At 42.2% G+C, this 24,373-nt stretch overlaps 1 protein-coding gene across 4 annotated transcripts in view; it reads right to left on the bottom strand.

Moving 5' to 3' along the window:
* Positions 1-1,042: 1,042 nt before the first annotated feature.
* CAMKMT (calmodulin-lysine N-methyltransferase) overlaps positions 1,043-24,373 on the bottom strand; it is a 405,234-nt gene continuing 381,903 nt past the window's right edge. For all 4 annotated transcript variants that reach the window (XM_070477626.1, XM_070477642.1, XM_070477618.1 and 1 more), the window contains 3 exons: positions 18,920-18,983; positions 7,588-7,719; positions 1,043-1,640 (listed from right to left, as the gene is read on the bottom strand). In XM_070477626.1, the coding sequence (XP_070333727.1) occupies positions 1,563-1,640; positions 7,588-7,719; positions 18,920-18,983 (274 nt within the window). In that variant the 3' untranslated portion in view covers positions 1,043-1,562. The remainder of the gene's footprint in view (positions 1,641-7,587; positions 7,720-18,919; positions 18,984-24,373) is intronic.

The following is a 24,373-nucleotide window of genomic DNA, read 5'->3' as shown; positions in this document are numbered from 1 at the left end:
GTGATGTTAGCCCATCACTTGGCATTGCAATTCAAGTTTTTGTGAGAAAGAAATATATGATCTAACTGCGACTTGACCTATGCCTTCCGAGATCCATCTAGGTGCTCTAATGGAGCAGAAAAAGTGGTGAATACAAGGACATGCAAACTGATGGTGAAAAATTTGTTTGATGATAGAAGTGAGCAGAGAAGACATTTGAGAGTCGCTGTTTTTATGACAGCTAAGTTTGTTTAACATGCAAAAGGACTCGCTCCCCACCACCCCCCACACCTTGTCTCACCTCTCACTTTAATTGTACCATGCTAAATACATGCTTTGGCTCTACTAAAGATAGGAGTATCCCTATATGGCTAGCCTACTTCTGACATTACTGTCAAAGTGGGTACAGATGATTCCTTACAGATAAACATCTGAATTTCCACAAAAGGCATTAGAGCATCGTGGGGATGCACCAGGCAAGGAGAAGCTTGGGTTCCCTGCAGAAAAGTCATTCTCTCTTAATCCTAGGTAGCATCTACTAAATGTTTACCATACACTTGCATCACCGCATAGAACTATATATACTTACTTTCAATCAGATAATTGTGTGATTGAGTTTTTAAAAGCTCGCCCTGGTTGCCACCTTGTTTTAGCAACCATTTATTCAAAAATTTCCCGGGGAAGGACCTGTTTTGAAAGAGGCCTGAGAACAGCAGTAGATTTGAGCCCTGATAAAGGCTCACTTTTCATTCATAGTCAGAGCCTAAATGTGCTCTTCTTGTACCTAAACAGATAATAAGCACTCAGCACACTCCTCCTTCTTGACACAACACATTGAGACTAATCACACATAATTGGAGAGGAGGAGCAGAGGGCTGGCCACGCTATTGTGTCCAGAGGACAAACGGTCAGTTTATGAGGCTTTGGGCTGATGTAGTCATTTCTTATACATCTATAGGGAAAAAAAACATCCTGTTTAAAAGGAAAAAGAGAATGGGTGAGAGATACAGCCATTAAAAAGAGTGGGGGGCAGAGAGAAAGATGGCAGATTTAATACAATTAATTTGAGGGTGATCTGAAAGATTTGTTTTATTTATTTTTTTAACCAGGAAAGAACCATCATGTTTGCTGGTTTGACAGATGAAAAACGACCATCACTAAAAATACAACAAAGACCAGGATATTTTCTAAAGGGAGTGGGGTGGGATGGGATATGAATCACCAAAAGAAATTCTCTTTCAATCTGAGAGGGAAAAATAGTTGGGTGGCTTACAAGTCCCATTCAAAGCTCACATAGGCTGCTTATACATATTTAAAGACAAAGGTTTGGTGCAGAAAGAGCAACAGGGGAGGCAAAAAAGAGGAGTCTAGGATGGCTGGAGAGTCACGTGGGTGAGGACAGGTGGACCCCATAACCCACACATGGAATGTCTCAGAGGTGGCAGGGGCCCACGTCCTGGGGGTTTAAAAATCTCAGGGAGCCAACAGCTTGCTGCATATTATACCCACTACAGATTTCTGTTTTTGTGAAAGTATTGCCTGTGCACTTGATGTTGTCTTCATCTTTCGAGCTGTTTAAGCTTCTATCCATCTTTGGTTAAAATAAGCAGAAGCGGGAAATGAAGATTTTCTTCATATACATCCTGGTTTTCCTTTTTCAACTGAAAACAATAATAGAGAAAAAAACGTAAAGAAGAATTTTCACTAGTCAATTGTAATGTTGAGTAAAAGGAAGACTTCTTGTCTAAAAACACTGTTCCGGAAAAATAAACCACAAAAAAAGCAACTCAAAGCGGTCCTCAGTGGCAGTGACAAGACAACACTATGGGTTGAGTTAGAAATTATTATTATTATTATTATTTTGGTAGGGGTAGGGTGTGTGTGTGTGTGTGTGTGTGTGTGTGTGTGTGTTGTTTGTAAATAGCCAGGCTGCATTTGTAACCTCTGTGGGCTCTGAGATACCTCAGAACAGGGACAGCTGGGGACTTGCTCAGCTTCACCGGATCAGCCATTCGGCCTAGAAGTTTCTGCTCCTGCCCGCTGTCTGCCCCCTGCCAGTGCCCCAGGAATCAGGCTGGCAGGCAGTTCAGATCATTCGGAGCCTGGGGCACACCTGAGCACAAGCGACAAGCTGGTGGGGCCGAAGACATTTCAAAGGCTTTCCAGCCGCTTCCTCGAGCTTTTAATATTAATGACAAGTAATTCAAAATTTGTTGTCTCCAAGGAGGAAAACATATTCCAACAATTAGAGCAGCAAGCTTTGAATACTACACTCAGGTAAAGTTCTGAGGGCCTTCCCTTGATAGATTCAAAAGTCCAATCAGAGTTCTCAGATCTAAAGTACATTTTCCCCTCATTCAGCTAGAATAATTTTGAGAGTCGTATTTATATTTATCCTAGCAAATAATACGTAATTGCTATTTTTGAAGCTGGTGTTTTGGAGCTAACTATGAATTTATTTTTGAATTTATAAGGACTGGAAATAAGTATTTCTTTTCATTTTACATGGAACCAATTCCTTTATTGTTTCAAATCAGACAAACATCCCACCTTGCCCTCTCCTGAATCTAAGTGAATGGCTCCAGCACGACACTTTCCTGCATTCACAGGTCTGTGACACATTAACTGGAATCTTTCTAAAGGGCATGTTTCATCTAAATCATATTTCCAAACTGTGACGTGCCTTACTATTAAGGACAACAGAAATGATCCTGTTTTTCCTTTTTCACTGGGGAACATAAAGCCAGCCTGGTCTCTACTTTTTAGTCCATTTGCCCAAGAACTGATGGTGGTACAATTGCTGAAGTCACTTCATTCTGTTTTCTTTGATGGCATTTGCTCTTCTTATAGATGGTTAGTTGTCTATTTAGAGAGATCCTCATGGATTTTTGTTGCCACCAAAGTCATGATAGTGTTAATCCTAAACATACATCACTCTTTAATTTTAAAAAATGCCCCCAAAATGGCTCCCCAAACTTCCCAAAACAAAACCACTATAACCGGGACCTACCAACCGTAAATACCTTTGTTGCCAGTTGCCCTAGTGATAGAAGGAGCTCACTGAAATATTTTACACAGGGAAGAGGGGGCCAAGCTAGCTAAATTCTTCCTCTGGGATTGGGGATAAGGGAAAGTTGATTACTCAGCGTGAGTCAGCTGACCTACTCACTCACAATGCACTAATATACAGAGACTCAAATGAGCTCTTTATAAAGTCCCTGAGGTAATATGTGGGATAAATAATTCTTTGGTAAATATGGGTTAGAAATCACTTTTAACTTGGATTCTATGCTGACCTCTGGAGGCCAAAGCGGGGGCTTCCTTGCTAGAAGGGGCCAGGGGCCAGCCCTGTGGACTGTGAGCCCTTCACACCACGACGACGACAGAAAAGAGCTGAAAACCCTCAAAGGCAGCCCTACACCCCAGATCATTTCCGAATCCAGCCTGTTACGTGAGTGCACTTGAACACACACAAAGCTGTTAGGAAATACTGGCTTCAATGGGGGAACGTTATATGGTTTAAGAATAATTCCGTGTATCCAGGCTGTACTTCTTTGCCCAATGAACAATTATAATTTCAAGAAATAAAACACCTGGAGAAAAAATGAACAAAAAGCAAATTGTGAATAAAACAATTTTTCAATTTCATAGGTTAAAACAGGGTCTTTGAGGACTGAACTAAATTATATAGCTGCTATTAGTGACATTACGCTTTACTTCATAATTGGATGTAACACGTTCAGCCTCACCACGGCGAGAACAGCAGCAGCGGGAGTGAAGTTCAGACTGTTTACCCTTTACAGTATCCACAATTATCAACAGCACACCACACAGATTATAAGCACCAGCCACTTGTAAAGTGGCATTTTGAATAGATAAGCAGAAGTGCAATATGGCCGTGCTTTTAACACAATGTACTGACTTCACAGCCGAGCTCAAGCCTATTTTCCTGGCTAAACACAAAAATACAGAAAATAAACACACGGGCTGGTTTTGCTAAAGTTTGGGGAGAAAAAAAAAGGAAAAGAAAACCATGACATGTAGAATTATATTTCAAAGGATATTTGCATAATGGAGAATATTTTTATCAACTTATTTCAAGCCAGCTGTAATCTCTAAGTCAAGTCTCTAGCTTGCTAAACAATTGGCTGTCTTAACATCCTAAACATTTTGAGCCCCACCACGGGGGCAATGCATTTGATCCCTAGCCTGGAGGAGACGACGAGGTGAGGTGGGAGAGGGAAGAGTGTTGTTTTTTCTCCCTAATGCCTGGACGAACAGAGAGGCAATATTTTAAAAACACACTACACCTTCGGCTGCCTGGCTCCTGAGTATGGTGACTGAGCGGTGTGGGCACAATTTAACAAAAGCACTGGCAGAAAGTGTAGAATGGCACCGTTTTGATTACAGGCTTGCTTTTTAACGGAAATAAAATTTCACAGTTAACAATGGAAGGTGAAAAGTTTAAGAGGCAAAGCTGTTCCTCCTGATCATGACTGTTAATCAGCTTCATGGGTGGTTGCCTAAATCTGTAGATTCTTTTTTTTTTTTTTTAACCTTGCACTACTGCCAAGATTGTAACTAATTTTTTCCCCTGTCGTAAGAGGAGGGCTGAAAAACTCGGCATAGAAGGCAGCTGTGTATGAGTGACGTGAGGCACTAATGCAGAGGGCAAAATTAAAATTCATGAATCTCTTCACAACCATTTGTGTAACAAGATTAAGACGGGACAGCGGAAAAGAGCGGCATTATCAGGCGTCTTACAGTCCTCCAGCTGGTTACGCTCTATTCCAACACAGTAGGGCTAAGAGGATAACACGCAGCCTGAAGGAAAACGCTGCTCCTCCGTTTGGGAGTCGGCTCGTCCCTGGGACCATGGGGTTTGGCCAGGGATGGAGAGGAAGAAAGCTGATTGCCGCTCAAGATGGAAAACTTTTAAGCCCCGGCTATTAGCACGTGGCAAACAAAAGCGGCTGGGGCGGAGGATCGCGGCGGCCGCGCCGGCCCCTACGCATCCCCGGAGCCCGGGGCGCGCGGGGGGCGTGCAGGGGCCGGAGGAGACCCGGGGGCTGCCTTCGGCCTCCGTTCCCGCGCCCCGTTGATGAGCACTAGGGCTCGGCAAGGAGCAGGGACGCTCCCCACTCTCTGCAGCCGGGTCCGCGGCTTTGTATCTGGCCTCTGGGCGAGATCCTCTCCGGGCACCTTCCTTTTGGAAAGCGAGCGGGAGTTGGGTCCTTGGAGGCCTCTCTCCGTCCAGTCAGCACACGGTTAAACCCACTGCTGGAGCTAAAAAGCTGGGCATTTTATGCTTCTGGTACAGAAGGAATAAGAGGCATTCTTTGGCTAGACGCAGGGGGACTGCAAGCCAGCTGAAATTGCTCTCATCATGAAAAATATACATCATGGGCGCACGTTTATACCATCTAGGTACAGCACCCCAAGCCTGTAGAGTATTCCCCTAGGGTTCTACTTCCTGAGAGCCAAATGCAGCTCTCACCTGTCACAAGAACCAAAAGAGGAGGGCGACTATTGCTTAGTCCAGTGTCAGCAAGGTAGGGAACTGAACTTTGAAGCAATTATGATGAAATAAACACTAAGGTCACTTATTCATGGAAATGTATTTTTGTGGGGCCAATTAATCAGACCATGATTATTTATAGGGTACTGGGGGGTACTTTGGCCACCTGATGCAAAATGCCGACTCATTAGAAAAGACCCTGATGCTGGGAAAGATTGAAGGCAGAAGGAGAAGGGGTCGGCAGAGGATGAGATGGTTGGATGGCATCACTGAGTCAGTGGACATGAGTTTGAGCAAGCTCTGGGAGTTGGTGATGGACAGGGAAGCCTAGGTGCTGCAGTGCATGGGGTCGCAAAGGGTCGGACACGACTGAGGGACTGAACTGAACTGGGGGTGCACAGTATAAATCTAAGAGGCATGTTTTGTTGTTGTTCAGTTGCTCAGTCGAGTCCGACTCTTTGTGACCCTGTGGATAAACAGGCCATGCTTAGCAGGGTACTAACATTGGAAATAAAAAGAGGAGGTTGCTGCCCACTAGGTGCTGACAATCTAAAGCTCTAGACAAAGGAGAGGTGGCCACCGAGGACCTGGATGCCTGGCATGTTCTAACACACTTCAGATTTTGCAGAGAAGTGACAGAGTGTGTTAGGTATAATGAAATTTTCTGCTGTTGGAGAAACCTGGGGCATTTGCTCTCCTGAGCTATGACTGAGAAACTAACAGCATTTGTCCTTTGGTTAGGGGGGAAAGTGAATGACAGGATGTCAAGCAGCTGTCAGCTGGGCCCTGTAGCTCTAGCCCCACCCTGGAGAAAAGGCCATTTTTATCCCTTTGGGTAGAAGAGCCCAGGGGGCCAGGAGAGACCCTTCCTGGACCAGGTAAAGCCTTCAAAGTCATTCCTTTTGTTCTGGAGAGGAGTTGAAAAAAGGAGAACATCATTTCTAGAGGTAGGTAAAATTTGCATAACATGCCACTTAGTTTTTATTTTCTGATTGTAAGCAGAGGGCCTGATTCCATCAGTGAGAGGAAGTGATTTAACCCTTTCAGTTCACAAACCAATATTCCCCCACCCCCAGGAGCTTAAATGGAGCCCCAGAGACCCTAAGAAATGAACCCATTTCCAGAAAGTGAGGATTTCCTTTCTACTGCTTAGAAGATCAGATTTACTTTGCATATAATTTTTCAAAAGTCAGCACACTTCTACATTATATCATAGTCCTGGGTAATAAAGAATGCTATACACATTTTCCCAGGAGAAAAATAAGGTCAGGCCTTTACTTTTCTGCAGTCATGACTTGCAAAATTGACAAGTCAAAGTCTGTTGCCAAGGTCAGACTAGCTCAGAGAAGGGAGATTTCTGTAAGGTACAAAATTACAGAAGAAATCCATATTATACGAGTAACTGTGATATGTATTAGTAAATGTGAGATTCCTAAAAAGTTTTCAGTGGAACGCTGGCCTCTCAGTGTCCTATATTGCTCTATACCTATAAATAATAAAAAAGGCTGATAACATTGCTTTATGTAAGCAAGCTTAGAAATCACTCTCAGATAAGTGCTTTTGACCTAAATCTTGTAGCGCCTCGATCTGACATATAACCCCACAACTGTGAAATTCTGTGAGATTTAACAGTCTCAAACTGCCAACTGACCCAGCCATAAAGCAAGTGGAGATAAAGATTTACAGTCTAACATGATACAATTAGACATTCACCTTCTATTTATTTCAGTTGCAGCTAAGCATTTAACCTACTTAAAACCTGAAGGTTTTTCATTAAAATATAAATGCTTGTTTATCATTCATTCTATGCCACCTCCCCTGCATCCTACAAATCAGTCCATTATGAATGAAGAGATTAGTTAGTTTCAGAGAAAGGAGTAAACAGGAATGGTTTCTGTAAAATCCTTCTAGACATGCAAAGATAAAAGATGGCTTTGCCACACAAAATAACCAGATACAAATAGCTGTTCAGAAGCAGCACACCTAAGGAGTCCTTTAATCAAATATTTAGGTTACCTGCCAAAAAGACCATGATCTCTTCAAAATGCAATGCGGATTAAAGTGTTATCTAACACAAGCAGAAAACTAACCTTGGAGTGGAAGTTTGAAATGTGTTCATCATAATTTTCATGTCTTTGGATAGAGAAACCAGCTTTTTCAGCTAGAATGCAAAACTGGTTTAAAGTATTCCCTCGGCGTGGGGCGAATACCATTGCTTTCCCCTAGAATATTAAAAAGGAAATTCACACATTATAAAACTGGAAGGCAACCAAACATAACAGACATTGGTCAAAGCATTTAGTGTACGGCTCTCAGGTAGAAAACTCAAAATTGTGGAATGTCTTGAGATATCCACACAGGATGGGCAGACACAGTGAGAGTAATTTCCAGGATAGACATACATCAAATAAGAGAAAAATGTCATATTTAAATGTCCAGTGCTATATTTTATCACCTTCAAACAATGCATGTAATAAATAATATCGGACTCAACATTGGTTTTTTGTACGATACATACCTCTCTTGGGTCCAGTGGTTTAAATCATCAACTAGATTTTAGAATAACAGGTCCAGGGCAGTGCCACCCACCTTGCAACTCCTTAGCAGCTGCCAACACATCCGCAGCACAGCTCCAGAGCATGTGGCCACAGATGCCTGTAAATGTCAGTCTACTGTGCCCTGGAAATTCAGTACCGAGAAATCCTCCACAGAGACGAGTAACCACAGTCCATTTCAGTTCTGCCACCAGCCTTTTCCGTGACCATACTGCCAGAGACAGAACTGTAGGCTCTTGATTTCCAACTCTACTGGATCCCTCATAAGGGCCATCATTATGGCAAAGCAGTTCCTCACAGTTATTCAAGTGGTCCGTTTCAAAGAAAGCGGTACAATGAGGGCAAGCAAGCTTTTCTAAGTAAACTGCATAACCCCATCTGCTTGTTGTAGTGGGGAGTGTGGGAAGACTTGATCAAAATATATACCAGTTTTCAGAAGACCCTCTGACCTGAAACCCCACAATGAACATTTACTAACTACTGGCTGCACGTGGATTTTTCTTCTCCCTTTGAGATGTGCACAGAATGACTAAACTTCAGAATCTTCTTTTTCCTTTCATTTGTTTAAAAGATGGCTGTATGCTTCTGTTAATTTCAAGGTTATACGTTACCTCTATGAAATACCACTTCAGGTTTTGAGAGAATTATGAAAATATATCCCAGTTTCTTTTGAAAGTTGGTTATCATTCATACCTGCCAACTGTCTATTGAGCATCGGGGACATGGCAGACACGGGGACTGGTGCTCTATGTACATCCTCTCCTTTAGTCTTCAAATGACCCATCAAGATAGGAATTTTCAGCTCCCCTCTATAGGATGGTCAGAAAGGTTAGCTCCTTGTCCAAGATGACACATCAATAAGTGACTAGAAACTGACCTGACTCCCAATGCCAATGCTCTTCCCATTATACAACACTCCCTTCTTGTTAGTCATAGTGATGGCAATAATAATACAAGCGACCACTTTGCTAGGTGCTTCACAAGCCTTCCCTTTAATCCCCTCAACAATTTTCTCAACAACCTTGTACAGTAGACATTACATTTTACAGATGATTAAACATGCTGTAAAGGGTTTGAAGACTATAAGGAGGAAATGTGTGGCAGAAAGTGGTTTGGACTTAAAAGGGGATCTCTACCATTAGACAGGGGTGTCACCTCAGGAAAATCAGGAAAAAAAGTCATAGAACTGTTGAACTAGGAGATGCCTTGAGATGACAAGAGTCCAATCTCCTCATTTTTCAGATGAGAAACTCAAGTTATCCTAGCTGACTCACTGAGTTTTCTCATCCATTAAATGGGAAGAATAAAAACTCCCTTGCCTCCCCACACCCCCAACCAAAATGTGAGAATCAAATGAGGCAATGAGTGTGACAATAATTTCAGAAACAAGTTTATATAGATGTAAGAAAGACTAGGAGCATCTACACCACCTGATGGTGCTATAAAGATTCTACCAACTTCCTCTCCTTCTCTCTTCCCCTCATTTAGCTGCAAGAAAATGCACTGAGCCACTGTCCTGGACATCAAGTGTGTTTTCATACTGTGTTTACATAGACATGTATACACTCAGGCACATAATTATAGCAGCACCAATCATGCCACTACACTTAAGGTTCTGTCAGCTTTTCCAGTATTAATTGCTATTTTCAGGCGGTTTTCAAACTTAGCAGCAAAAATTCATTTTGATGTGAAACTAGATATAATACATGGTCTCAGCAGGGGAGCAAAAGTCTCCATAAAAAAAAAAAAAAAAGAAGAAGGAGCACTAGCAGGTCATTTTAGTCCTAAGAGCTGATTGTCATTCTGGATTTTTGAATAATGGAAGTGGTTTTATTTTAAAGTCACCTGCAAAAATTGTCTTACCATTATAATCAAAGAGTTGATTTTTGACAGCTGTTATCTAAATTATATATCATAATGTTTAAGCACTAAGGGGTTGTGGTTGGTTGATGTTTGCATTCACAAAACACACCTCTGCCCTCACCCCAGCCCTCTGCTGGTTGGGGTGAGCTGTAAGGGGACTGCAACTGAGCTTGTGTCTCAGTTTACCTGTCCTTCCATACCCACTGCACCTAAAACAGCCACCCTCCCCACCCCTCCCCACCCCCTCTCGCTGCTCTAGCTGTATCCTTAGCCCTCATCACCACTGACACACATCACATCCTTATTTGTTATTGCCTTTCTCCTCTGGCTAGAATGTATACTCCAGGAAAATGGGATCTTCTAATGTTTTATTCACTATATTTTCTCAGTGCCTAGCATAGAAGAGACAATCAATATTTGTTGAAAGAATAAACTAAATCCAGACGTTGAATAATCTGAAAAATACAAGTCTCTGGGAATTTGAAGGCCACATTCTAACGCTTATTATTTATAAAAGATTTTCTCCAAGAAGCTTTTACAGAGTCAGCGGCTCTAATGGGATTTCAGAGGGCAGCTTTCTGTGCACAATACAGTCCCCACAAGAAAGAGAAAGAGCAAGTAGTAGTTTTAATCTCTAATTACTCAGTTATGAGTTTCAAAATGTTTTCTTTTTCATTTCATTGAATGCAGACACCTTTGAGATGTGGATTAATATTTAGGAGGGACAATAGGACATCATCCATTCATTCAATAAGCATCCACTGTTTGCCCTATTGAGTGCCAGCCTCTCCCCAATAATGAATGGTTTTAGAAGCCCGCACCCCACCATATCCCCAGTGGAGCAGGACACTTTGTTACAGTCAGTGGAATATGCCTCACAATTTAGGCTCCAAAAATCAAACCAAGAAAAAGGACATAGATTTCAAATTAGCCCATTACTTTAGAAAAATTATTTTCAATTTACCAAAGCACAACTTTCTAAGCATTCACAGTCACAGAATCATTTTAAACTCTGATTGAACATTCAATTGAATGTAAAATTTAGAGTGATGAACAGAAATTTAAGAGAATTCATTTATCCCTTGAGAGGAGTTCCACAAAACAACGATATTGTTTACACTGTAAGCTCAGTTGTTGTTATTCTGCTAGACTAATCTATACTCAGAGATTAAAGGACGTGCACTTCTGGAAAACATAAGTCTTCTTCAGACTTAAAGGAATAGGCTATGCTTTTCCATTTCCAGGTGATCAACTATTAAATGTCGATTACATGTGTAAGCTTATGTTTATTTTCTAACCATGTCTTTATCTGGTTTCTGAGATGCTGCCTTTGCATGCTTCCTCCCCTACATTTCTCTCGGTTAGTCCCCGAGCCTGGCTTCTTTTTGTCACCCGCCCTTTCATTATCAGTAGTCCCCAGGACTCTGTCTACTTTTTCTTTATGTTTTATACAGTTCCAGGCAATTGTACTGAAGTCCACAACTTCAACTATCACTTACGTGTTAAAAACTCCCAAGTACATAACTGCAGCATTCACCATTGTCCAGTTCACATACCTGGATTTTCAGGTGCCTACTAGAGCCCTCCACGGGGATGTTCTGAAAGCATCTTTAACCCATTCTGTCTAAAATGGAATTCAATAGAGGTTGGCCTAAACCTCTACCCTTCCCAGGGCACTATTCATCCATCTCTCTCTTTCTTTCTCTCTCTCACACACATAGCTGAGTACCTATTAAGTACCAAATACTTCCATACCCTTCACCTTCAAAATGAAACTGGAAATCAGGAAATCATGACATTGCCTTTTAAAACCGTTGTATCTTATTTTATCCCCAAGGAGCACTCCAGAAATGTTTGCTGAATGAACCTCTCAGTGGACACCCATCCAGTTCCCTCTTCTCCATCTTTAGGTCTCCTGGTTCCTAACTGTACAGTTTTAGGTAAAAGTTGGTTCACAGTGGACCCATGAAGAGCCTTGCTGCTTTCAAGTTCTTATTCCAAAACCAGCTTTTATGCTGGCCAGAGTGATCTTTCTTGGCCCCACATCCGACTATATCACTGCTCAAAAACTTTCGATGGCTATTACCCATCAAGTCTAGTCTCTCCAACATCATGTTCTCAGCCTTTCTGAAAGTGGTACCCAAACTAACTCATATCCCGCCCCTCCCCCAGTATAACAGACACTCCTAAACTCCAACCAGAGCAAACTCCTGCAAACTCAACATGCTCTTTCATACTCTCTACCTGTGAGCTCTGTTCTTTTCACCAGGGATGCTACTTTCTAGTCCCCTTCTACTGAGGCTCAGAATGGCCTTCTTACTATTCAACAGAAGTCAATATTCCTGCCTCTAGGGAACTCTTCCTCAGGCAATTAGTTATTCTTTGTGCTGCATTCCAGTACCTAGACTCTTGCATTGTAATTCCTAGGAGTTGTGCATTAATCTTCCCTGCTATACAGTGGGATTCTTTATAGTGCTGGTTATTCTTATTCATACCCCACAGTCCAGCACAGTGCTAGGCAGAGAGCAGTTGCTCAACAAGTGTTTGTTGACTCAGACCGAGTTCAGTCCTTTAAGGATCTCACGTTCTACAGAAAGTGTCAATTAGAAAGATTCATACAACAAACAAAAACAGCACCAGGCTCTATATGATCGAGTGCTGGGCTATTATAAGCCATTTTGCACTGTCCACTGTAGTTCCAGCTATGTGTGTGAGGTCTCTATGACCACATTCTAAATTCCTCAGGGGCAGAGACTCAGCACTGGACATGCTGGATAAACACCTGGGTGGACTTCCAAAAAGAACTTCTAAGGGATAGGCCCCTGAACTCAGGGTCTTAAAAATCATCTGGGGATTCTCTGCTCCTACACCCAGAAGAGCCAGGTTTGGCCGAACACAGCTTCTCATCAAAGACAGGGGAAGCTTTGTTGGGCCTCTGACCCAGCAAACAGACAGGAACCAAAGGCTCTTATAGCACCATCTCAGTTCATGCCACTGAACTCATACTCATAAGGCATTTCCCTGAGATAAGCAAAAACAGAGGTTTATACAGAAGGTTGCAGAGATGGTAGATTAAAAAAAAACCAAAGATGGTAAAATATGTCAGTAAAAAGAAACTGCTTAGGACTTCCCTGATGGTCCAGTGGTTAAGGCTCTGCGCTCCCAATGTAGAGGGCCCAGGTTCAGTCCCTGGTCAGGGAACTAGATCCTGTGCGCCCCAGCTAAAAGATCCCATATGCCGAAACTAAGACCCAGGGCAGTCAAAAAAAAAAAAAAAAGAAAGAAAGAAATTGCTTTTCTAAAATGAGAGTCCATGATTTACTTCTATAGCACAGCTTGCGTGTAGTTGGGACTCCAGGAATTTGGCAGTTACTTAGGGCCAGCTTCTAAAGAAGGTTAATTGAGTTCCAGAGGATATTTTTGAATTCTTGACAATTGTGAGCAGTGGTGATAAGCTGGAGATCTGGCCATACTGCATCCCCATCCATCTCCTCATGGTCCTGAGTAAATTCACACTGTCCAACTGGCTTGGCTTCCCTCCCTGCCCCCAAAGCCATTTCACAGGAATATCAGTAGGTGTCACTCGTTGGTTGTCATTTCTGGACCAAAGTTCAACTTGTAGGCTGCTGTGGCTGTATTTTAAATTACATCTGGGTCCTGTGATATCAGACATGGCTGATGGTCTTGAAGGAACACAGTAATAGGGGCTTAGCTATGACTCATCAGCAACAAGAAGCCTCTCACCAGAGGGAAAAAGGTGGGGGAGGAAAGATGCCTGTTGCTTCTTGGAATGAGTAACATTTGCTGATTCCCTGGCGGCTGAGACACTAAAGAATCCACCTATAATGCAGGAGACCTGGGTTTGATCCCTGGGTTGAGAAGATCCCCTGGAGAAGGGAATGGCAAGTCACTCCAGTATTCTTGCCTGGAGAATTCCATGGACAGAAGAGTTCATGGGGTTGCAAAGAATCAGACACAATTGATTGTCTAACACTGTAATTTCTTTTTAAAATTTTTTCTTGTCATCTTTTAAGTCTGCTAGAGAGTCCCTGTAGCATTCTGGCAGGGGTCAGATGTTTTTACAGCTTCTCTCAACCAGTAAGCAGAGGAAAGTTTCCACCTGGAGTAAGCAATGATCATTTCTTATTGACATTTGGGGCTTCCTGTAATGACTTTTCAGGCATAGGTGCCTGTCTGCCCAAGGATCCAGGCTTAGCTCTGTGATTTGACATTGCTCCTGGGTCAAGCCAGGAACCCACTCTGGTGGCTAAGTTTTCTATGGGGGCCTGTACCCCCACATTTATGACCCCCATTATAAAAAGTGAAAAGCAGGGAAGCTCCTCCCTTCCACCTACTTTCTTTGCTTCTGGATCCTCTGACTCCAGACAGCAGATATGCCTTAGCTAGAACTCAAGGAATCACACTCCCCATTAATGGCAGAATCCATTTCTACACACAGGTTGACACTTGAATCTCCATGTTGCAATGATTTCATCCTGGCCATCTAGTAGGAATTTCTCTCCCCTCACTTGATGGGGGCGCCTGTAGTAAAAAGTGTCATCTTCATACAGGCAGACAATCCTCCGGACCTTCTGCAGAGCCTGCAGAAGGCAAGTAGGACACGGGTGCAGGGAGATACAGCAGGCCTAGTCATGTGTAGACATCATCCAAGTCCAAGTTCAAGAAAAAAAGTCCCCCCCCTGCCAAGCATTTGTCTGAGGACAGTTTTTGACAACAGCCCTGTGTATTCTATACCCATCATGGCTAGAAAGTCCCTCTAGTTCTTCAAGGCAACAAGACTGAACACATAATGATTCAGAGTCAGTTATGTGCTAAACCTTCCAATGCATTGACTTGTTTCCACCTCATTTTACAGATGAGAAACAGGCTCTCAGAGATGAATCTAGTAAGTGGCTCAATAGTAAGAACAACTTGGGTTTTGTACACAGACATTTCTGGGTCTATCTACTGATAGTTTACCCTCGGAAACTGGGGCCCACCTATGAATTCAAAGTGTTTGGCCAAAGTGCAGCTTTGGCTGAGCACCCTGAGGACTTGTTTCATCTCCACTGAGTCTATTGAGCCCTTGAATTACTAAGAGCTCAGAACCCACCAATGCAGCTGCCCAATTTGTTTCTCTGTGGGCCTGTTACAGTACCTTCAGCCTTTGGGCCACAAAACCATGGAGGAGTGGACTGGGCTCAAGAAACCATTAAAAGCAGCTCTAATTGTCATGGGATAAAGTCTTTAATGTTATCTTGGTCTTGGACTGTGATACCCATGACACACACACTGTGAGGGGCGGGGGGAAGTCCTTTGGAAGTAGGACAGCAGCGCTGAGAGGCAAGGAGAAGAGCAGTTTTTCTCAGGTGCCCCCATGTTCTGGGCACCCTTCCAGCCCCCTGGCATGGGAAACAGAGCTGTTGTGGTTCCCTGCTGCGTCCTTGTGGCTCTTCCTGGGTTCATCTGGGTAGAGTCCCCAGGAGCGCAAAGGCCCTGCTGCCCCAGACCTCTCAGTGGAGTGAGATTCCTGGGTGGGAACTTCAGTATATGCATGTTCCATCCATGACTGGGATTTCCCCCCTCATGGTGGACTCCTGACCTCTTAGGCTGGAATACTTGTCAGTCCAAGCAGTGCTGCAGGATAGGAGGGGCCTAAGTGAGCGCCCCTCCTCTCATTTCTTATGCTGCATTTTGATGTGGGCCCCTTTGGTGTTGCTTTTTTTTTTTTTTTATTAAGTTAGATGTTTAAGAATATTTGTTTGTTTATTTATTTTTTGGGCTGTGCTCGGTCTTTGTTGCTGCGTGGGCTTTTCTCTAGTTGCAGGGAGTGGGGGCTACGCTCCAGTTGCAGTGCACTGGCTTCTCATTGTGGTGGCTTCTCCTGTTGCAGAGCATGGGTTCTAGAGTGCCCAGGCTTCAGTACCTGCAGCTCCCGGGCTCCAGAGCACAGGCTCAATGGTTGTGGCACGTGGACTTAGTTTCTCTGCGGCCCGTAGGATCTTCATGGGCCAGGGATCAAACCCATGTGGCAAGCGGATTCTTTACCACTGAGCCAGCCACCAGGGAAGCCCATGATGCAGGCCCCTTTGATCTGGCTTCCCCAGCTCTACACAGAGCATAAGTAAGCACCATTCACTCTAGGGCTGGGTCTTATCCTCCCAGTTAAGGGTGAGCATCCGCTTCAGTAGGAGTGCTGATGTCTGTCCTCTGAGGAGGCTGCTGCATGGAGCCATACTTCAGACAAGGAGGAGCATCATTCAGAATTTAATAGAGGGTATAGGAGAGCTACTAGACGTTCCAGTTCAATCTCCATTTAGGTCTATTCATAGCTTGGGCAGTTTTCTATTGTAAATCATGTGAATCATTCACATGATTTACAATAGATCATAGATCCTATGTAAACCTATGAATCCTATGTAAACCTATGAATCCGATGTAAACTATGTAATTCCTTCTTCTGCAGAGCTTCCCTGGTGGCTCAGATGGGAAAGCGTCTGCCATGGATGGAGGAGCCTGGTAGGCTACAGTCCATGGAGTTGCAAAGAACTGGACACGACTGAGCTACTTCACTTTCACTTTCTATGTAAACCAGGCAAATCTGCTACAAAATGGAGTTCAGTTCAGTCACTCAGTCGTGTCCGACTCTTTGCAACCCCATGAACCGCAGCACACCAGGCCTTCCTGTCCATCACCAACTCCCGGAGTCCACCCAAACTCATGTCCATTGAGTCGGTGATGGCATCTAACCATCTCATCCTCTGTCATCCCCTCCTCCTCCTGCCTTCATCTTTCCCAACATCAAGATCTTTTCAAATGAATCATCTCTTCACATCAGGTGGCCAAAATATTGGAGTTTCAGCTTCAACATCAGTCCCTCCAATGAACACCCAGGACTGATCTCCTTTAGAATGGACTGGTTGGATCTCCTTGCAGTCCAAGGGACTCTCAAGAGTCTTCTCCAACACCACAGTTCAAAAGCATCCATTCTTTGGCGCTCAGCTTTCTTTTAGTCCAACTCTCACATCCATACATGATTATTGGAAAAACCACAGCCTTGACTAGACGGACCTTTGTTGGCAAAGTAATGTCTGTTTTTTAATATGCCGTCTAGGTTGGTCATAACTTTCCTTCCAAGGAGTAAGCGTCTTTTAATTTCATGACTGCAATCACCATCTGCAATGATTTTGGAGCCCCAAAAAACAAAATCAGCCACTGTTTCCCCATCTATTTGCCATGAAGTGATGGGACCGGATGCCATGATCTTAGTTTTCTGAATGTTGAGCTTTAAGCCAACTTCTTCACTCTCCTCTTTCACTTTCATCAAGAGGCTCTTTAGTTCTTCACTTTCTGCCATAAAGGTGGTGTCATCTGCATATCTGAGGTTATTGATATTTCTCCCGGCAATCTTGATTTCAGCTTGTGCTTCATCCAGCCCAGTGTTTCTCATGGTGTACTCTGCATAGAAGTTAAATAAGCAGGGTGACAATATACAGCCTTGACATACTCCTTTTCCTATTTGCAACCAGCAAAATGGAGTATTTGTCACAGGCTCTGAAGGGGGTGTTGGTGATGAGTGAAATACTGTTTGTGCACTGTGAGATCCAGGAGTCTTTGAAAGCATTGTGTTTTTGCATGACAGATGTTCTCAGAAGCCTTATATCCAAGAATCTCGGTGTCCTTTCTGAAAATCCTGATCTTTCAAATGCTCGTGAGAATCACCCAAGGCTAATGGGAAGATGAAGAGGCCCCCAATTCCTTCTTTGCCCTCAACTTGGGCTGCTCACTCAACCACGACAGCTGTCATCAACGGCTTGGAGCGTTCCCCTTCTTTGCCTCTAGAGCTGCTCCCCACCTCACAAGGGGAATTGAGAAGCCAATTTAATTTAATTGATTACCACTTACAAAGCTGTGGTTACTCCTCTGAGAGGCCTAGTTAAAGTTTCTGAGCTATATAGAGATAACAAAATAAAAAGCACAGTGTAAGGCAAAGGATGATTATCAAATTGCTCTGGGAATCTTCAATGTAGAAAAGATATAAGAGAAAGATTGAAAGGTATTAGCCGATAAGTCTCACTGAGGTCAGAAGACTAGAGCAAACCTTCTTTTTTGAAAGAAAAGACAAAACTTTAGAAAATACTTTACACACACACTATAGTCCCTTCTCAGATAAATGTTGAGTTTCTATCTTAGGCTACATTAACACTGTTAACCTATTCTAAATTCCTATGGCACAGCAAGAGTCTTAAATAGTTATAAGATTTTTTTTTTTTAATGTATGAGCTTTAAACTTGTTTTCTTTCTTTAAATAGATGTATATTAACTCTCCGTTTAGGCTGTAGGACCTCCTAGCTTAGTATAACAGCCCAGCAAAATAAGAGTGGATACAAACTCTGTAATTTACTCACAGGCATAAATGGATATATAAATGTAAAAATGTGCACAATATTTTATGCCATGCTTGGCTTCATTGTGACCTAATGTTTATAATATGTAAATAATGGTTTCCTTTTAAAGCAAAGAACTTTTAATAGATAGATTCATCTGAAGTCCCTTTCTTTAATAGAAACAGAAATAAAAAGAAAAAAATATTCTTTTGCAATAAATAAATACCCAATGACAAAGGTTACCATTGAAGGGATTTAAAATGACAGAAGTCAACAGAAAACTTTCAATATCATACTTCTACTTTAATATGAAGATATTGTTATCAAAGGGAAAGACTCAAGAAATTCTTTGATAAAAATAATCTCACGCTATCTTTGAAGCAGTTTCATTTATTTTACTACCCACTGTGTTGCTTATCAGAAGGCCAATGGTAAGAAGTTCCCTAGTTATGATTAGGAAAGAATCTGATAGATCAGAAGACTCAATTGAAGTTGGACATAATAAGTATTAAAGTATTACATGACATTAATCCTGCCATTCCATTACTCTTTCCATCTTTGTGCACAGACTAATTATTCTGAAGCCAGTGTTCAGGAGAAAATAGAAATATACTTACCCTGGGCTGGAGTAATCTCTTTATTGCATCAACAAGGCTGGCTCTGTACTGGTCCAGAAACAGGCTGACATTGAGAAGAGAGCAGAATCCAGATTAAACTGGGTTTTCAAGTCTAATGATACTAATGGAGATCAAGGCTAGTTACATATGTTTACTCAACACTAAAAGACAGAAATTATTTCCTTCCATTCAAGTATCTCACTAGAATACTACTAATAAAAAAGATACTGTGGTCAGGGTTATCCAATCAAAGCCAAGTCATCAACATGTGGTAGGCCAAAATTCACACGTGACTGGACCATGTGCTAGTGTGCAATGGGCAGTTTCTAAGCTGCTGTTTGGGGGAGTCATCTGGTGGAGATGAAGTTCTCCCAACACTTGTCTCTGCAAACATGGGTCCTCTGTCCACCGGAGGCGCTGTGAGGCCATCCTTCAAAATCAAACCACTGGCCCTATTACACACTGACCATAGAAAAGACCTCAGGTAGTGATGGTTTTTAGTAACTAATAACAGCAACAGTCCCTAAAGGTTAGTTCCAACCAGGGACTTAGGAATAAATAAAGACCAGGGTTAGGCAAAGCATCCCAGAGACCATAGCAACTCTGGATTCAATATCTGTCGATAACCTGCTATATACTAGGAGCTGCTTCAGGCCATGGAGATAAGCTGTGAATAAGACAAAATTCCCATCCTCAAGGAGCTTCCAGTCTGTATGCATTTCTGTATCACTAGCTCTGGCCCAGCTTATGCACAGAGAAGGTGCTCAGTGAATAGTTACTTACTGGCAGGCCAGGGGTATGGCTCAGTCGTAGAGTACAGGCTTAGCATGCATGAGATCCTGGGTTCAATCCCCAGTACCTCCATCTTCATATTTTGGGTTTCCCTGGTGGCTCAGACAGTATAGAATCTGCCTGCAATGTGGGAGACCTGGGTTCAATCCCTGGTTTGGGAAGATTCCCTGGAGAAGGGAATGGGAAGCCACTCCAGTATCTTTGCCTGGAGAATTCCATGGACAGAGGAGCCTGGCAGGCTACAGTCCATGGGGTTGCAAAGAGTCAGACATGACTGAGTGACTGTCACTTTCACTATTCACTTTACTAGCAGATCAACACAGTCTTTGAAATGGAGGGGCTTACGCAGGGTGAGTTTTAATGCACCTAAAACTGTTTGTACATACTCCTTCACTGGTCGTGCTACAGAGGAATCAGCATTTAGGCAGGATGTTTCACCAGACCAGGTTCTCTCCTAACTCTCTCACTTAAGATGAGTGGGGAGAGTGGCTGTTGAGATACTTCCAAGAAGGCAGAACTTGGGCTTCACCATGACATGCTTAGTGGGAGTTTCTTCTATAAAAGTCAGTTCTAAGTGGCTCAGAGGGTAAAGCATCTGTCTGCAATGCGGGAGACCTGGGTTCAATCCCTGGGTTGGGAAGATTCCCTGGAGAAGGAAATGGCAACCCACTCCAGTATTCTTGCCTGGAAAATCCAATGGATGGAGAAGCCTGGTAGGCTACAGTCCACAGGGTCGCAAAGAGTCGGACCTGACTGAGCAACTTAACTTTCACTTTCTTCTATAAAATGCTGCTTTGAGCAATGGAAAAAGAATCCTCTTAAGGTGAACTAGAAATTATCTCTAGAATGGAAACCCATGTATCAATCAGGATAGGCTGATTATTATATGGGAAAATTTCTTACTGTTCCAGAAAACTATGCATTTAAATCTTAGAGCACAAAATGTGTCTAATTTGAATGCTACAGAAGTTTGTGTTTTAGTCATATTAATTCAGTTAATAACAAGTAAGGGTCAGTAAGAAAGGAGTCAAATTGTATTTAAGTGTTTTGAAATGTTCTCTGCAGGCCTTTATACCTTATTCTTTGGTGTGGTAATACTATCTTGCTGCTGTTGTTGTTGTCGTTTAGTCACTAAGCTGTGTCCAACTCTTTTGCAACCCCATGGACTGTAGCCCACCAGGCTCCTCTGTCCATGAGATTTCCTAGGCAAGAATACTAGAGTGGGTTGCCATTTCCTTCTCTAGGGGGTTTTCCTGACCCAGGGATTGAACCCATGTCTCCTGCTTGGCAGGTATATTCTTTACCACTGAGCCCAGGGAAGAAACAATAATACTACCTTAAATGTTAATAATTAAGCATTCTATTTAAATACCTCTATCAGTTACTTGAGTCCACAGGAGGCCTGGCTAGTTGGGACACAGAGCACGAAGCAAAAGACCATTCCCAGTTTATACCTGTGCATCCTAAGAGTTGGTAAGACTGTTAGAGATAAATAATTAACAACTTAAAAGCTGAGCTTAAAACATAACCTTATACAGGGAATGGAAGATAAATTAGGAGTTTGGAATTAACATATACAATATCACTATATATAAAGTAGGTGAACAACAAGGACTTAACGTGTAGCACAGGGAATTATACTCTATATCTTGTAATAACCTATGAAACAGGAGAAGTGTTAGCTGCTCAGTAGTGTCTGACTCTTTGCGACCCCCATGGAGACAGCCCACCAGGCTCCTCTGTCCACAGAATTCTCCAGGCAGGAGTACTGGAATGGGTAGCTATTCCCTTCTCCAGGGGATCTTCCTGACCCAGGGATTGAACCCAGGTCTCCTGCATTGCAGGCAGATTCTTTACCATCTTAGTCACTAGAGAAGGCTATAATAAACTATAATGGAAAAGAATATGAAAAAAGAATGTATATATATATATACGCTGCTTAGTTGCTTCAGTCATGTTAAGACTCTGTGCGACCCTATGGATTGCAGCCTGCCAGATATCTGAATCACTTTGCTGTATACTTGAAACTAAGAAAACATTGTAAATTAACTATACTTCAATAAAAAAACATAGCCTTATAAAATACTACTTCTATTTACTATTGGCAATGGTGAAAAAGATATTAACATCACAGCTCACTAGAAAATGCAGCTTAACACAAAGCACACATTCAAAACACAGTTATTTGAAAGCTAATTCTGTCTACTCCATCATTCCAAGTCAAATTTCCCAAAAGTAATTCTTATAGTTCTCTAATAGGTCTTTATTCCAAGCAAGCTCACTTTTCTAGTTAGCTCTGGTGCAGAATTTATAACGCTTTGTAGGATACATCCTATGAGCAATTTCAATGTGCTTTAGTGGGAGTGATATATAATCTCCTGAAAATTCACCCCTTAAATAAGTCCTAATGGGCTCAGAGAACAGCAGTAGCTTAAGTGGATCTATTAAAAAAAGGTTGAGTGGGTCAGTGATTGGGATGGAGATACCATTTTAACTCTCCCTTCAGTTACTGATCAAAATACATTGACAATCAGTCCAGTTTGGCCATTAAACACACACACACACACACACCCCTCTCTATAATTCACTTGTGGAATCAACGCTTGCTTTGTCCCATTGATCTGAATCATAGATTATACGACAAAGGGAAGGTGCCAGGCCATTTTCATTGCCTCCCTTAGAATCAGTCAGGGTTTTCTGCAGAGCACAGAGCATCTTCATCTCCTGGCAGAGGGAAATTAATTAGTACAGAGAACAAGGAGACATTTCTGTCAGTATTCTCAGAGAAGAAGACCTCTGTGTAATTTTCAAGGTGAAATGTGTTCCAGTTCACTGTTTTAGATTTCACTTTCAGCAGACCGAATAGCCTCTCTCAGTCTTTAGCGACTGACTGCTGGGGCAGCCATATTCTATCCCGTGTGGCGCCACCCCTTAGGTGCCAGATCTCTGACAATCTGTCCATCTTCTCCAGGACTGAGTTTCCTCAGGTGTGAGGTGAGAGGGCTAAAGATCTTTTCAGGTGAAAAGGTCTATGAGTTGTGATTTAGAACTATCTATGATCAGAGCATCTGGAAGAAAACAAAGAAATCCTAGAGCCTATTTTGAGAAAAACAATTTTTCTTCACAAAACCCAAACTTGTCATCATTTAAAGTAAAAAGGATAGAACATAGAAACAATCCACTGTATACAGCTGGTGTGAAAATGCTGGGAGAGCAAATGAGGTGATGAACCTTCCCACATTTCTTCCCAAAGTGTCAGGCTGCAGGCAGGCAGATGTGGTTCACCATCCTATAGACGGAGCTCTGTGCGTCCAGTTGAGGGTGGCACTTTAGACTTGCTCTGCAAGCCTTTAGAGAATCCACATGTATGGACTCTTTTTTTTTTCTTCAAATTTACAGAATCATTTTTATTTTTGCAGAGCTACAATAAACTGGAAAGCCATCAAACACTGAATGAAATTGTTCATTGGATTAAAAAAACATCTTGCTACCAGACTCTCAGATCATTGTGATTGAACAGAAGTCTGGAAAGGCAGGTTTAAAATTAACAATCACTCGCTATTCTAAACTCAGCAAGGACAGGGGTGGACTGCATTCCAGCAGAAAGGAACTCATATTAAATTCAACATTAAACTAGTCAACCAAGGAACTTAATAGGAGAGTTCTTTTTTTTTTCCTACACCTGCAGTTAAATATTCTAATATTTTGATGTTTGTCAACAGCATCCTTTTGCAGGTATGACTGTTACCTTGATTTTTTTTCTTTCTGTTTATTTCAAAGTTGACATTTTACAAGTTACTTAGGAACTGTTGAACCATGAAACTATATTTCATTGTCAAAAATGCTGAATGGTGAAATAATGACTAGCTTTCAGTTGCCTCTTTATTTTATAATCTAGTTGAGCTACTAAATTTAGATGTGAACTAAGAGACTGTCTCTTCTGGGAAATAAGTTATTCCCCCCATTGCCTACAGGTTTATGAATGTTTGAATGTAAATATATGAATATATGAATGATTTAAGAACATAAACATATCACCGCTCGTAATCATGTGCATTTTACTTGAACCACAATGTGGGTTTGGAATAGGTTTGTGAATAGAGCTTGTTTTCATGTAAATGGGATCAAGCGGTACCACTGGTTAGCTATTCAGGGAATCAGACAATGCCACCCTTGCTGGCAATGCTTCAGTAAGAATTTAATCCATGTACCTAATATTTGAACTCCAACTCTTGCTTCATATTCCTGTGGCCTAATCCAGATCTCATTGACTGACAATGACTCGAGGATGGTGTGAGACTTAACGTCATCTATTTATGTGTGGCACCTATTTCTGGCACCGACTATTTCAGGTTTCATCTTAGAGGTAGTGACTAAAGAGAGCTTTCTTTTCCTCCTGTGACATTCTTCGAAAAAAAAAAAAAAAAAGCAGCCTGGTCTGCCTGCCTGACTGTCCCTAGAAGCAGCATCTGTGTAATAACTCTGACAGAGAAACATCAACTCTACAAGACATAAAGAACTCCTGGAGTCCTGGGCTTCCTTGCTATAGGCACAACATGTATATTATGAACATCACTGTACTTTTTAAGTTTCTAAACAGCGTACCCATCTCTGTGAGTATGAAGACAGACCACTTCCAAAGCATTCCTTTTGGAAATAATA

This window comes from Odocoileus virginianus, chromosome 2 (assembly GCF_023699985.2).
Source record: "Odocoileus virginianus isolate 20LAN1187 ecotype Illinois chromosome 2, Ovbor_1.2, whole genome shotgun sequence".
Taxonomy (NCBI): domain Eukaryota; kingdom Metazoa; phylum Chordata; class Mammalia; order Artiodactyla; family Cervidae; genus Odocoileus; species Odocoileus virginianus.
Note: the sequence above shows the minus strand (reverse complement) of the source record. Positions and strands in the feature narration are given on the sequence as shown.